This window comes from Marmota monax, unplaced genomic scaffold (assembly GCF_021218885.2).
Source record: "Marmota monax isolate L192 unplaced genomic scaffold, Marmota_monax_Labrador192_F-V1.1 WCK01_AAM20220418_F8-fsc00011, whole genome shotgun sequence".
NCBI lineage: Eukaryota > Metazoa > Chordata > Mammalia > Rodentia > Sciuridae > Marmota > Marmota monax.
Window position 1 is genome coordinate 4,597,443 of NW_026693082.1, and position 15,056 is coordinate 4,612,498.

The 15,056-nt window shown below is 46.4% G+C and overlaps 1 protein-coding gene across 4 annotated transcripts in view; it reads left to right on the forward strand.

Annotated features, from left to right (window-relative positions):
- Positions 1-13,875, forward strand: part of Mtus2 (microtubule associated scaffold protein 2) — a 595,926-nt gene extending 582,051 nt beyond the window's left edge. For all 4 annotated transcript variants that reach the window (XM_046454223.2, XM_046454224.2, XM_046454225.2 and 1 more), the window contains 6 exons: positions 1,204-1,309; positions 5,032-5,105; positions 8,230-8,328; positions 9,360-9,479; positions 10,936-11,033; positions 12,851-13,875. In XM_046454223.2, the coding sequence (XP_046310179.1) occupies positions 1,204-1,309; positions 5,032-5,105; positions 8,230-8,328; positions 9,360-9,479; positions 10,936-11,033; positions 12,851-13,064 (711 nt within the window). In that variant the 3' untranslated portion in view covers positions 13,065-13,875. The remainder of the gene's footprint in view (positions 1-1,203; positions 1,310-5,031; positions 5,106-8,229; positions 8,329-9,359; positions 9,480-10,935; positions 11,034-12,850) is intronic.
- The last annotated feature ends 1,181 nt before the right edge of the window (positions 13,876-15,056 follow it).

Below are 15,056 nucleotides of genomic sequence, written 5' to 3' on the forward strand. Positions count from 1 at the left end.
TTCAAATGGCAGCTTTTCATACATTCCTAGGTCATGAAATAAGTTTAATGGCTTTTAACTAGCATTCTGTAAAATAGAATAAAAGTTTTAAAACCGAATTATTGTAAGTTCCAGGAGAAGTATTATCTTGTGACAGTTTGGTTTCAGATATGGAGTTGTGCATGCATGTGTGTACATGTGTGCTGTGTTGCAGTCCACGGTGGAATTTTTTTTTTTTTTTGTAGTGGGTCACTCTCAAAGAATTCAGATGAACATCATATGGTGTGCTATGTCCAGGAGAGATTTGCTATCCTAGGGAGAGGTTGTTTTATGCCATTACTCCAGTAAGTCTTACATTTGAAGTTAAACAAAACCATAGCCATGATTAAAAAACACAACATCAGTGAACATGATAGGCAAGATGATGGGTAGGAATTGGTGGGGTTGAAGAAACAGGAACTGTGAAAATTAAAAGTCCTGACTGCCTGCACATTGTCACCTGGGGAGAGGGGACAAGCTTATGTTTAGGAACTTGCAAACACATGTAAATCTGCTGGCCTCATCTAGGCTTTGATGAAGGGATCTAAAGTGTTACTTGATGGTCTGACTTGGGTAGAGGCCACAGTGGTGTGTTTGAGAGAACTTCACCTTTGGGGTCAGGCAGATCTGGACCCTGCTGTGAGCTCCGCCATTTGCTAGCCCTTGGGCAAAACATTTTATACCTCTCTAAGCCTCTGGTTCCTCATCTGTAAAAAGTGCATAAAAATATTGATTTATAAAGTTGCTCTGAGGGTTAAGTGGAATAACCCAAGTCAGGTAGCTTAGTAAATGTTAGTTCCCTCCATTTTGAAAGGAGGATGCTTTTCTTTTCTTTTTCCATCTTTACCTCATAGAGTGGTGCAAAAGGAAGGGATAGGAGTGGAAAGAGAAACCAGACCAGGGCTCTGAAGAACTGGATGAGGTAGCCATCGTCAAGTGGAGCCGCCATCTTTCTTCCAACCACCAGATTACAGCAGTGATTCCCCCATGACTCTGGGAACTGCCACATCTCCAGCAAACCCTGACTGTCCCTTGGCACGAGGTTGAGGGTGAATGTCACCTGATGTCCGAGGCCACTGGATTTTTTCTTCTCCTTGAATCAAACCTCTGTTTTCTTAGCAGTGAGGATATCACTGGCAACCTCTGCCCACCTCCCTGGTAACCAGTATTGTGACTCCCCTTCAGGTGGAAGATATCACCGCCAGCCATGAGGCTGCTCTTCTGGAGATGGAAAATAACCACACGGTTGCCATCGCGATTCTGCAGGATGACCATGACCACAAAGTCCAAGGTACCTACCAGCCTTGTATGCAGCAGAGAGGGGGGAGCTGTGCAAGTCAAGCAGGAGCCCTTCTCTTCCTTCTCTCCTTCTTTTTCTTCCTGGTGCATCCTTTGTGTTGGTTCCTGTGAAAAGAGGAAATAGAAATGAAGGATTCAGGTAGGGGTGGGGATGTCCACCAGTGGTAGAGCACTTGCCTAGTATGCATGATGTTCTGGGTTTGATCGCTAGCACTGGGCGGGGGCTGGGGGGAGGATGTAGGTAATTTCTCTATTCCAGAGCAGATTTTCTTAACCTTGCCTAAATACTGAAATCCCCTGGGGAGCTATAACAAAAACACATGTCAGCTTTGTTCCCACACCCGGGATCCTGATGTAGTTGGTCTGGGCTGTGGTGAGGACATCAGGATTTCTTATGGTTCCTTGGGTGATTCTAATATGAAGCCTGACTTGAGGACCACTCTTCTGAAGCAGGCAAAGAAATCTCAGGCTTCCTCTTGTGCTATGGTCTTATAAAACCAAGCGGAAATGCCAATGAGGGTGCACTTTCCTCACACGTGTGGTGCTCTTAGGGCCAGAGCAGCATCTCCCGAGTTTGTCTTCCTTGTCCCTATCCACCATATAGATAAGTTGAGTCCCCAGATCTTTATTTCAATATTTTTGCAAATGAATTATCTTTGTGTTGTGGTTTGGTTGTGGCTTATTTGTGTGATAGAGGATTGGTCCCCAGTGTAGCAATAGAAGGGATAATAGAATCTTGAAGAGGTGGCACCTCATAAGAGGTCCTTAGATCATTGGAGATATGCCTGCAGAAGGGATTGTGGGGTCCCAGTCACCCTGACTTTCTGTTCGATGAGGTGATCTCCTTCTTCTGGTACTCTGTGTTAGTCAACTTTCTGTCACTATAACAAACTACCTGAAATAATTAACTTAAAGAGAGAGAAGTTTTGTTTCAGGTCAGAGTTTTAAAGATGGCAATCCAGATCAATTAGCCTCATTGTTTTAGGCCTGTGGTGAGGCAGTCCATCATGGGAGTGTGTGGCAGAGCAAAATCACTTGCCTCATCGCCAGGAAGCAAAGGAGAAGGAGAAGAGGGCAAGTGTCTCCCAGTCTCCTTGTAGGACATATCCCCAATATCTAAAGACCTCCGACTGGGCCCTACTTTTTAAAGATTTTGCTACCACCAGCCTGGTGATCAAGCATTTAACACATGGATCTTTAGGGGACACTCAAGATGCTATAGCATTCTCCCACCATGAGTCCTGCACTAGATCTGAGCTGATGTTAGCACCTTGCGTTTAAATCTTCTGAACTGTAAGCTACAGAAAACTTTTTTTCTTTATAAAAGAAACCTGCCTCAGGTATTTCATTAGAGTAACAAAAAACAGATGAATGTAATTTGGATAAGATTTTATGCAAGCCATAAAAACAACATTAGTAGATTCTACTTGGATTTTCCTTTGGGAAATAAGAAGCTTTTTACACTTTCAAATGCATTTATATTCATATATGCAACTTTTTTTTAAATTTCCCTGTCTTTTAATTTTTCCCTCAGTAGAGCTGGTTGTTAAAAGTATATATTAAAAACAATGAAATTTAACAATGGATTAATAATGTTTTTAAAATCTGAGAATGAATATCAGAAGTTTTTATTCTTAAAATATTCTTAGTAAACAACAAAACCCCAGTGCAGTAATCCATTTCGTGTTATTGCCTCCCTCAAGTGCCAGCCCCACCACCTCTGGGAACTATTAGTAAGTGAAAAAGTCCACGCTGGAGGCAAGAAAGAATAATTTTCCGAGAACTAGTTAAATATATTACTTGTGTCCTTGGAGTACTAGTCCCTGTGGTTGACTGCACATTACAACAACTTGGAGAGTTAAAACAAACAGCACATCCAATCCCCTCAGAGATTCCAATGTAATTGGTGTTAGGTTCCGCATCAGGATTTCCTAAAACTCCTCAGGTGATTCTAACATGCAGCAAGATTTGAGAACCATTGTTCTACAGCACAGTATTAAGATAGGACAGATTGTCGTGAAATAAAGAACTACAATATGGGGACACATATTATGTAAGAAGCAATGTTTGTGTCATCTTCAGAATAGATGCTGGATTTCCTTTTCCCCTGGGGTTTTAGGGTCCACTGAAAATGTCCATCATCGCACCATAGAAACCTGATCTCAGGAAAGGAAATATGAATGCAAATGGTGTGCTGATCAATGATATTATGTTGTCTTTTGTTTGTGGATTTCACATAAATAAACCTGGTAGATTTTTTTCTCACACATGAAATCTTATTTAGACATCACATCCAAGGCCTTTGAATTATCTAATGTGAAGACAAATGTGGGTATATGTAATAATAGCTAAAATTATCATTATTATGCTTAGAATGATGCCCTCAATGCCTCTTTTTTAAATTTTAATTTGTTGTATATGACAGCAGAATGCATTACAATTCATACTACACCTACACATTACAGATTTTTCATATGCAATTTTTCATCTCTCTGGTTGTACACCAAGTAGAGCCTCAATGACTCTTAACTAATCATTTACACAAAGACAGGTAGACCAGAAGGCTACTTAGTTTTATGTCAGAGAAATCAGCATAAACTCTTTTTTTTTCCCCAAATGCAAATTTCAGCTATGGCAACTAGATTTCTTAGCAACCCTTACCACCATTAGTTAAAAGATTTGGATCAATGGAAACCACAGAGTTTTTCCTAATTGCAGTTCATGCCAGCCAAAATGGTAATTGCTGGTCTCCAGTACTCACCTATTCTAAGCATATGATCCGGTCTGATTAATGACCTTTCCTCTCTCTTGTTATTAACATGAAAACAAATTGCTTGTATAGCCAGAATGAAATGGGCTTCACCCAGCTAATAAGTCTCTTCCCATCTGGAGGAAAATAGAATCCATTTGCTTAATAACTCCTACATGACATTTCTTTCTGCCTAACTTGCAAATTACTTCTGGGATGACACATTTCATGGAACAGAATTGCTGCAAACCCTCCAAGAGGAACCAGTTTGATTAGTCTTTCATTCTGACCAAGTATCTTCACACTGGATCTTGGCTCATGCAAATTCTCAGGGTCTGTAGTTCTGAGTGTGGCCCAGAGGCCACCAAAGGGTCCTTGTAGACCCGGCACAGGTCCCATCCATGCCATCCATTCTCCAGCAAGGCTGGCAGGACAGCTATTCTGCAGGACCACTTTCCTTAGAAAGCTCCTTCCCCAGTCCCCAGAAAAGTCCTGTGATGGGGAGAAAATGGGCAGCTAATGTGAAGTACCCAGTTGTTTTACCATTAGGAAAAGTGAAAGGATTGATGAGCACTGGGAACAAAGGATCTGACCTGGCCCGGCTGGTTGTGCCACAGGATGCAGATGGTGTGTGTGTGTGTGTGTGTGTGTATACGTGTGTATGTGGACATGGATGTGGACCTGTGCGAGAGCACAAGTGCATACATGTGCTCTGATTCTCCCTCTTTCCTCTTCCCCTTTTTTCTCTCCTGCCCCTCCTTCCTTCCTGCTCTATTTCTTTTACATTGCAACCTGGTCATCACATACAAGCTGGAGTAAAAGACTCTTTAGCCTTAAATCTGTTATATCCAGGATTTATTTATTTATCTAAAGTTATTAGCCTTAGTTGGCCCAGAGCCTTGTTCTATCCTTTTCAAAAGAAAAACCAACGTAATAATTTGATATCAACAATGTCTTCACTCCAGAATTGATATCTACCCATGAACTTGAGAAAAAGGAATTAGAAGAAAATTTTGAAAAGCTGCGGCTGTCATTACAGGTTAGTGTTTCCTTGATCTTCTTAACTGATACCAACGCAGCAGGAGCAGCAGCTGCAGCATTTCTACTCACAAACATTTATCCAGCACCAACTAAATACTAGATCCTGATTTAAACACTAGAATATACAGGTAAATAAGACATATTCCCAGCCCTTTAGGAATTGGTGGTAAGAGAGCTGTGACACAAATAGTATCAGACAGCCACAAAAGGTAACACATAATTGCTCCAAATGAAGAACACAGTGGGTGAGCGCCACAGAAGTGCTGTAACTGGAGACAGATGGGTAACTAAGCTGTGTCTGAAGAAAGGACGCACACAAGGAAGAGAACGTTCTAGGCAGGGGCAGTGGTGCAAGGGTAGCTGCAAGGTTGATTCATGGATTACACTCTGGGTATTTTAAAAGAGACTTCAGTCACCTGGAGGTTGGCGAGATGAAAAATGCCCCTTCTACCTCTTACTGCCACCTAAAGAGAATGTCAGAGAAGCTGCCTGGCTTCCCGTTGGTCTCCAGGGGAACAGCAGGTCTCCCAGGTCACGTGCACCTCCCTTCTACCTTCCAGAGGCCCAGGCCAGCTGCTTCTGTGAGAGGCCAGTGACAGTCCCAGCCCTAAGGAATTGCTGCCACGCAAGCAAGGGGCAGGGGCAGGGGCAGGGCAGTGGGTTGGGGGAACCAGTTTCATTTCCAAGTGGAGAAAGTCTGACCATAAAAAGATTATTTTTCTAAATATTAGGGAGACTTGTACCTAGAAATCATGGAAGATGATCCCCATAACTAATATATAAGCAGGAATTTTGCTTCTTCCATGTGGGGTCCCTTTTCCTTGGCAGTATACATTATATAGATGCTCCCCTGCCCAGAAAAGCAAAGCACCCAGGGTTGTGGAGATATCAGTGTCACAGCTATGGAGTGCACTATTGGAAAACTTTAGGGGGTGGGGGTATAGCTCAGTGACAGAGCTTGCCTCACATGCGCAGGGCCCTGGGTTCCATCCCCAGAACCACACACACACACACATAAACACTCACAGGGACCCAGTTTTGTTTCATCATTTCATCTTTCCTCTGCCTAACATCAAATGGTCATAAATTCTGCATATTTTGGTCATAGCTCTTCCCTCAGCATAATCCGTCTGGGCTGAAGACGATTCAGTACAAGGTATATGGAGTTGCTACAGCCAACTTCCTTGGGCTACTGGCTGCTAGAGAAATAGCTAGTTTGGGCAGTTGCAGATTTTGAGCTTTGGGTTTAAGACTTTTCTGGCCTGTCTTTACTAGCTTTGAGGTCTTTGACAATTACATAAACTTCTGTAAAGTTAGTTTACTCTCCTGTGAAATGGAGATGACAGCAGTACCTCTCTCAACGTGTGGGCAGATTAAGGGAAATAATGTGTGGAAAGTGAGTAGCACTACCTTGGCTTGTGCCAAGTGCTAATAAGTAGCAGCTCTTGCTATGACAATAGCTGCAACCGCTGTGACATTTATGATTATCATCACTATTGTTATCATGCCATCTGTTGACTTGTGAGTGGTCCATGCTGGGTAGGGCCACCAACTGGGTCTTTGTGTCTCAGCCTGACATAAAGTAGCAAACCCAAGTTGAGAATCAGCCTGTCTTGTCTGATTACTGCAGCACTGTTCTGTCCCTGTGGGTCTGTTTTGAATAATGGTGAACAAGTCAGAAAAATCGGTTTGGTATTTTAGATCCATCCTGGGTGGTAATTGTCTGATGTTTGGCTTTTTAATGATGAGGAAGAGGTGAAAGGAAATGCTTCCTTGGACAGCTCTGACGAGGTGTGGGGTGAGCCTCAGGTGGCCGTGCAGACATTTTTATAGGCACATTCTGGAAGGCAGTCGCAGCAGCACAGTGGACCTGCGCTGAGCCCCGCGGGGCCGCCCTCAGCGGTGATTTCCCTGCGCTTGTCAAGTGCATACAAACTCCCACTGACAACTCTATTGCCCTAATGTACGAGCATTTGCATTTAATGGTACCGTGGGGACTTTTATTTCTTCAAAAGGAAATGCAAGTAACTGGAAGAAAGAAAAAAGGAAAGAAACAGGAAAAAGGAACCCGCCCAGGGATGTTTGCAAACCAGAGCATCTGCCAGGATGAAGGAAGGAAGCAGACCTTGATATAGAGTCCCTGGGTGGAGTTACAGAATTTAAAGTACCTGCTCCTACTAGTTGGGGGGATGAGGCCATTTCTCTTGCCAGAGGAGTTCATGGGAGACCCTAGTCCCTGTGCTTTAATAGTACAGAAATGGAGTCCTGGGGTGGAGGACTTTGGAATACTCAGCCTGAGTGAGCCAGAAGAATGAGGCTGTCCTTAAGCATCATAAGAAAGTCACTGTCCAGCGTCCTTCACTCCATGGTGATGAGGCCCACAGCTGAGGCTGGGTGGGGAGGGGTCAGTGTAGTTTCCTCTGCCCTGGGAGCTGGGGAAGGGGCTCAGTGACTCCTCAAACACACCTTTGTTCCTTCAATATATACATAGAAAGCTGCCTGTGGCTGGCATGTGCTGGGGACTGGGAGTGTCACTCTAGTGGGGAGAAGGTAGGACATGCTGGGTGGCTCGGCTCATAGAGTGACTTGTACTTGGGACCTGCTACCCAGCCCTGAGCCCAGAAGGTCAGCTGGGGCCCAGAATTGAGGAGGGGATGAGAGGGAACGGGCAGAGGAAGGTGCCGGCAATAGGGAAGGTGGAATGTGAGGTCTAGAACCCGGCTGGCTCTGATCTGTATGAGGAAGGTGCATTCACCTTGAGGACAGTGGAGGTGCAGCTAGTGGGACAGCAGGTTCAGGTCTGTGTGCTACAAGGGCAGCCTGGCTGTGGCCTGCAGGCAAGAGAGCAACCAAGGAGTTCTGGAGCTAGGAAGGAGCCACCGAGGTGCCTGAGCCTGGGTGGAGGGAGCAGGAAGGGCAGAGTTCATGGGTCCAGGGACATGAATAGGCCGGACTTGCTCAAATGCCAAGTCAGCAATTAGAGGTCTTGGTGGTGGTGGTGGGAGGGGTCTCAGGGCAGAGAAGGAAGCCCAGGAGGGTGCGAAGGTTTCCAGCTTCAGCTTTATAACCGAGAACAATGCTTTGCGATAGACTAACTGCACAGGGACGTTATTTACTTGCAGGACCAGGTGGACACACTGACCTTCCAGAGCCAGTCTCTGCGGGACCGAGCCCATCGCTTCGAGGAGGCTTTGAGGAAAAACACCGAAGAGCAGCTGGAGGTAGTCACTGCTGTCCAGGCTCCCAGCACCTTGGAGGCCTGGTGTCCAGCCCAAGGACGAGGCTTCTGTGCTGATCTGCTGCCAAAGTGACAGCTGATCACAACCTCCCTGCGAGGCTTAAACAATGCCTGCCAGCGCCTGTCCCCTGAGACAGGCCACAGCTGTGGGCTTCTCCATCAACCTGTCATTTTTTACCAAATCCCAAAGCACCCCCCAGACAGGGTCCCTAGGCTCCTGTGATAGGAACAGTCTAGACACTCCACCCCAAGCCTCTTGAGGCTGGCCCCAGGACACCAGCTGAGGCATGAATTGAGGGAAGCTTTTTCCAGAAAACCTAGAAACCCCCTTCCCTCTAGTGTAGTGCTGACAGCAGAAATGCACAGCACCCAGTTAAATCTGAACAAAGGTAGGTGATGTTTTGAAGATAAGTATCTCCCATGAAATACACTAAAACATTTTTTCATGTTGTTTGTCTGAAATTCAGATTTTGCAGTTGTCCTGGGTTTTTATTGCTTGCATCCCTGAACCCTGCTCTAACATGTCTTTTTCTTAAATGACTTTTCTGCTTTTTAAGCCACTTTGGTTTTTTCCCATGTATGAGGGCAAGACCTCGCCATGGGCTCACGTGGCATCCACAAGGTCCCCGGTTGCCTGGTGAATCAAGGTGTCTAGGAGCATGTTCAAAGGCAGCATTGGATTCTTTTTGCCCCATGAGTCTCCTTCTGGGGGTGGTGGCAGCATCCAGCCATTCTAGTATCCAGACTTTTTAGTGGATGATGGCCATGATGATGGCCGTGTCTCACAGCTCCCCACCACCCAGAGCTGGGTTTGCAGGAGAGTTCTCAGCGGGAAGCTAGCAGGGCACCTTAGCTGGGGAGGCTGTGAGCCTCCTGGCTGGCTCTCTGGCTGGTGCTGCAGCTGCCCACCAGAGAGCTTGTTACAGGCCACATCTAGCTGGATTCACAGCCGAGAGTCATGCTAGGTTTTGCTGGGGACCCTGGCCCACAGCTCCTGGCTCTTTGCCCCTGTAGATTGCACTGGCCCCTTATCAGCACTTGGAGGAAGACATGAAGAGCCTGAAGCAGGTGTTAGAGATGAAGAATCAGCAAATACACCAGCAGGAAAAGAAGATTATTGAGCTGGAAAAGCTGGTGAGTTGGTGACTTGCTTGGGAGACAGACTGCTGTGATTTTCCTGCTGTTGTCATTGATGTCCTCAACATTGACGGTGTTCAGCCAGACGTGCCCCTTCCCTGCCTATTGTTCACATGTGAGCAGGAAATTCCATAGCTGAGCCCAGAGGCCATTCTCAGGAGGCCCAGGGTTCTGATGAGGAGTCACAGAGGTGGCCTGACTTTTTCCATCTCTGAGGCTTCCTCGTTGCCTGTCTCTTCTCTACTCTGGTTTCCTGTGTAAGTGCCAGGTCCTCCCTCATCCCTGAAGGATGTGTGACTGGTGAGCCAGCACGAAGGAGCATCTATCACGAACGTGTGCCCAGTGCCGTGCAATGCATTTGTTTTCCCACTCCTGCTGCTGCTGTGTGGCCTGGCTTGTGTGGGGACGGGCCACACTGGGAGCAACAGCCATCTTCCTCCTCCGGGCTGGGTTGTCTGCCCTGGGCCTTGCACCAGCCACGGAGTTAGTCTGACTGTCCTGAACCGTGTTCCAGCTCTCTGCAGGCAGGCACCACATCTCATTTCAGAAATCTTTCCAGGCAAATGAATTGATTTGCTCACTTCCCTTCCTGGGAGCAAAGTTGAGGGTCAGGTGGGGTCCCTTGCTAAAGATTAGGGACAGAGGCCAGTCCTATGGCGAGGGTTCCAAAGCCCTCATCATGGGCAAGTGACAATTTTCTTGAAAGATTAACTACATGAACAGTGAACATGTATGTCCATTCTTTCGAAATATAATTTATTTCTAAATCATTCTAGAATGAAACTGCACAAGACTAGGTCTCAGGCCCTGGGGGACACACTGACAGCAAAAATGTCATAAATTGTGGGGGAAATACAACCATGGGCTGGTGGGATTCTCTGATAATGTGCCAAGCTGATCTTGGGCTTCGTGTTCCTGGCTGCCCTTGACCCCAATAGGAAAAAAAAATACGTTCATATCGTTTGTACTTCCATGAATTCACAAGAGTCTCTATGGGATAGTGTGTGCTTACCTGGCCAGGGACATTGATGCAGTAGAGTTGACCCTTTGGGAAGAACTATAAGACCCACTGGTCACATTAGGTCCTAGTGCTAGCCACCATTTGTATTTGACAATGACAGTAGCCTGGGACACTCACTCTAAGAAATATATTTACACAGAGCCCAGTACACATATATACATAATATATACAAAATAAAAAAATTTATATCCACAACACAGACAACAGTGCTTACTTTTACTACATACTCTGGCATTTTTCTACTCTGTTTTATTTTGTTTAAAACAAAAATGCTGATCACATCCCTCTAACCTGATTTTACAACCCACGAGTGCATTGTAAAGGGCAGTTTGCAAAATTTTGCTCTTGATAATTCTCCAGTGCCCAGAAGCAGCGGGTACTGGTTTATTGCATACCTTGCTGAAACTGTCTTATATACTGTCTCCATTATAGGCAGAAAAGAACATTATTCTGGAAGAAAAGATCCAAGTCCTCCAACAACAGAATGAAGACCTTAAAGCAAGGATTGACCAGAACACAGTTGTCACCAGGTAGGAGTCTGGGCTTACAGATCATATGTCACCCTCAAAATGGCCTTTCCCTTAAACATCTTCTCATCTAATTTGCCTTGCTCTGAGCTTCGAAGATTCCTTGTGTAGTCTTTTAGCATTTCCCATATGAGCAGAAAAACAAAACAAAACATGTAGCTGTGACCCTCTAGCCTAAAACCTGGAGGGGAAGCTGGGGAGCAGTGCCCCCCCGCACCAAGAGAAATGAGAACAATTGGCAAAAGCAGGTGGCAGGGGCCACCACCAACACTGGGAGGTCAAGAGATTTGTTTCTGTAGGAGATTGAGAGAAAAACAGCAGTAGAGTGTTCCCAGGCAGAAGAGAACCAACCATCCTACTCCTCCTGGCTTCCAGAATCTTCCTTTTCCATCTCAGTCCTGCCTATCCCTGCAGGATCTGATCTGGGGAGCCCTCACTTACAAGGAAGGGGATGGGTTCCTCACTCCCATAGTGCAGATGGGCCGAGGCAGGATTTTGCTTTGGGGCCTGCTGAGGCTCTTTCATCCACAGGACTGAGCCACCTTGGTGAGACTCAGGCCGGAAGCCTTGCCCACTCTACCGACCTGGGCTCCTTGGTGCACCTATGGTGTGTCCTCCTGTGCACATACACTAGACAGGGCATGCTCGTACAAACACCCACATACACTCACATATACACACACTGGGCACACTCACCTGCCCTCCTGCTCACACACACTCACACTCTACCCTCAGTCACACATTAACCTCACACCCACTCACACATGCTCTTGCACAAATGCAGACACACACGCACACAGCCATTGGCTCTGCAACTGAACCCCTGATGCTGCCTCTTGGTTCTCACTTCAGAGGCACACAAAAGACTGTAGGTAGGGTGCAGGTCACAGTGTCCTTGTCCTGTGGGTCCCCAAGCCCTAGGCTATAGGTGGGCTGTCTCATCTGCCTTCCTGCAGACACAGGCTGAGAGTGGGAGGAAGTGTCAGAGAGGCACTGCCCTCCAGGAATGTGCAAGTCACCCTCATCAGAAGAGCAAATGCAGGCTTTATCCTAGAGGGCTTCAGTCTGTCCAACTGTCAGGTGCACATGTACTTTCCCCTGTCAGTTCCCCAAAAGTGCTACCAATTTGTAAAACATACAACAAACCAGCACCTCAGTCTTCATGAGGGAAGGCACAAAAAGCATAATCGTATTTCATCCAGCATCCTTTATCAGCAAACATTAACCAAGCATCTATTATGTGCCATGTGGGAACCCAGGGAGTCAACAAGCAGAGCCTTGGCCCCTGTCCTCTAGGGCTTCCCATCCAGCGGTGGACAGATACACAGACAGTTTCTGCAGCAGGGTGGACAGTTTCTATGGTGAAGGCTCGCGCCTGGGGCGGGAGGCCAGGGCATGGCACCCCCAGCTGCCTGGAGGCCATCACCACCCTGTGCCATGGCATGGTCAGTGTCCATCTCCATGAGGTTGACTCTCCGCCAAGCCTTTCAGCAGTACACCAGCACTGACCCTGCCTCCCTCCTTTCTTCTCCAGTCTCTGCTATTTTCTGTGGGCACTGGGCAACCAGTATGTACCCTTAACCTTCCAGAAGCCACGTGGGCAGATCACGTGTTGGCAGAGAGGCTCTGGAAATGAATGAGCCAGGGAGACGGAAGTTAAGTTTCAACCAAAGTTCTTGGTCCCTGGGGCAGACCTGTCCTTGTTCCTCGTGAAGGCCATGGCCTCCTCCTCTCCTTGCTCTCCACCCATCCCTGACCTCAGGTTCAGTGTCATTAGCTTCTTGCTGCCTAACTGTTTGTCACCTCCCTCCCCCATGCAGACAGCTGTCAGAGGAAAATGCTAATCTCCAGGAATACGTGGAGAAAGAGACCCAGGAGAAGAAGAGATTGAGCCGAACCAATGAAGAGCTGCTTTGGAAGCTTCAAACTGGGGACCCAACCAGCCCAATTAAACTCTCCCCCACATCCCCGGTTTACCGAGGCTCCTCATCCGGGCCCTCCTCCCCAGCCAGGGTCAGCACCACGCCCAGATGACGTCACCACGCAGCCTTCGGGAGCTCAGGCTTCTGTCCACCCTGGGGAGTGCTGACCATGTGCTGGCCAAGTGCCGGCGGCCGCCCTGCGCGCATGCTCAGTAGCTGCATAATGCATCCTAGGCAGCATCCTCTTCTGACCCCTGTGTAAGACTGTCGTGGTGTTGGCGCTTAGGAAGGTGTAAACGGTAGAGTCTGATGTGCAAAAACGTTTTACCATAGTTAGAGCCAAAAGACAACTCCAATTGTTCTTGAGTGATGAACTTTCACTGCAGAATTTCAGGTTAGTTTCAAATAGCTCAATTTTGAATATACATTGAATAATCATTGTGTACTGCACCGATATGTGTGTATATTTAGATATACGTATATACACATGCAGCGGTTCTGAATTGCATTTTTTATAACGTGATTTGCTGACATATTTTAGTGAAGGTCAGCAGTTTTCTAACTTGTGCCTAAGAATTATTGGGAAATGAAAATGCATTTCTATCCAGCTTCCTAGGAATATTTCTACCCAAAATAGAAAAAGGAAAAAAAAAAAAAAGAAACAGAGAAGAAGCGCCTTTTGATCTACCACCAAGTGGTACTCTAACACAAACACCAGCGATTTGTGAATGATAACTGCCTTTGGAACAATTGGCTTCATAGTCAACATGAGTGAGGTCACTACTATTCCATCTGCAAGTTTTAGTTACAAATCCTCCAGTTGTGAGTGGATGAGGGATAACAGTGGGAAGCCCCAAGGGGGTTGAAAAGTTTTGCCAATGTTACTCATGACAGTGACTCATCTATACAGTCTTGTGACACAAGTTTTGCTTTTTTTCCTAAATGGCATCTTGGAATTGGTCATAAGCTATTAGTGTACCCTCAAAAAAAAAAAAAAAAATACATGGAGGAGCATGACCTTGTAGAGTGAGGGTGAGACCTTGGACATGACCTTGGAGATGACCAAGACCATTCGTGTCCTATCCTCATGAAGGAATACTGCTGATGGATCCATATTTGACCAGGCACAGAATAGAAAAGCATCCTCCTCATTCCATTACAGCTCTAAAGGATGCTGTGAACAGTCAACTCATTGAAATCTGACCCTCAGGCCTGCATTTCCTAGGCAACCCCATTTCAATTTGGTTCTGTATCTCAATCCCATCATTCACATTGAGGTGGCTCAGGGGTTCTAGCAGGGACTTCCAGAAAACCAAACTGTCTAAGAGGTGCTAGATCATCACATGATCTCCCTGAAACCCAGCTGTACTTTCTCCCGGATGATTGAGCAATTCTGTATCTGACCATGGTCCTAACCTAGGACCAGAAGGATCTCCCAAACAGAGAAGCCCAGTGAAACAGCCAGCCAGCAGTCCTCGGCTACTGGACTGGCCATTGTCTCTGAAATGGTAGAATTAGAATGTGAAAGATATTCATGTAGTGCTGTGGACGATTAGGAGCATGATACACAAAAGAAAGAAGTAGTTTAAGCAGTCAATATGGTGATAACAATGCCTTTGTTCCCTGTGACAAAGACCCTGCACTTTTCTCCCCAAAGCCCTCAAAGTTGTCCTGAGCCCAGGTCTACCTTCTAACATGCCCATGACAAGAAGAGCCACTGAGCAGGAAGAAATGGCCCATGGAAGGGCTGGCTTGCCCAGTGTCACACATGTGGCTGACCTGGAGGCAGACGTGGTATATATGCCTCACACCGCTCCAAGTTGGGCTTCTTGGCCTCAGGCATACCTCGTTTCTAGCGAACTTCCAAGGGTTTTGCCCATTCTGGGGACACACACAGTAGCTTCTCCGTGGAGAAACAGTTCTTTTCCCTTTAGTGGCTTTGCATGATCTGTGGTGTTGAGTTGGGCATTCCAGTAGAGTAGATCATGCCACGTTGACTAAACACACAATCTTTATTCTTTCAGCAGGCACAACCTGCAGACACAAATTCAGCTTAGCTCTCCGAATTAGGAACCGCTTCCATAACCGCACATGCTAAAAGCAG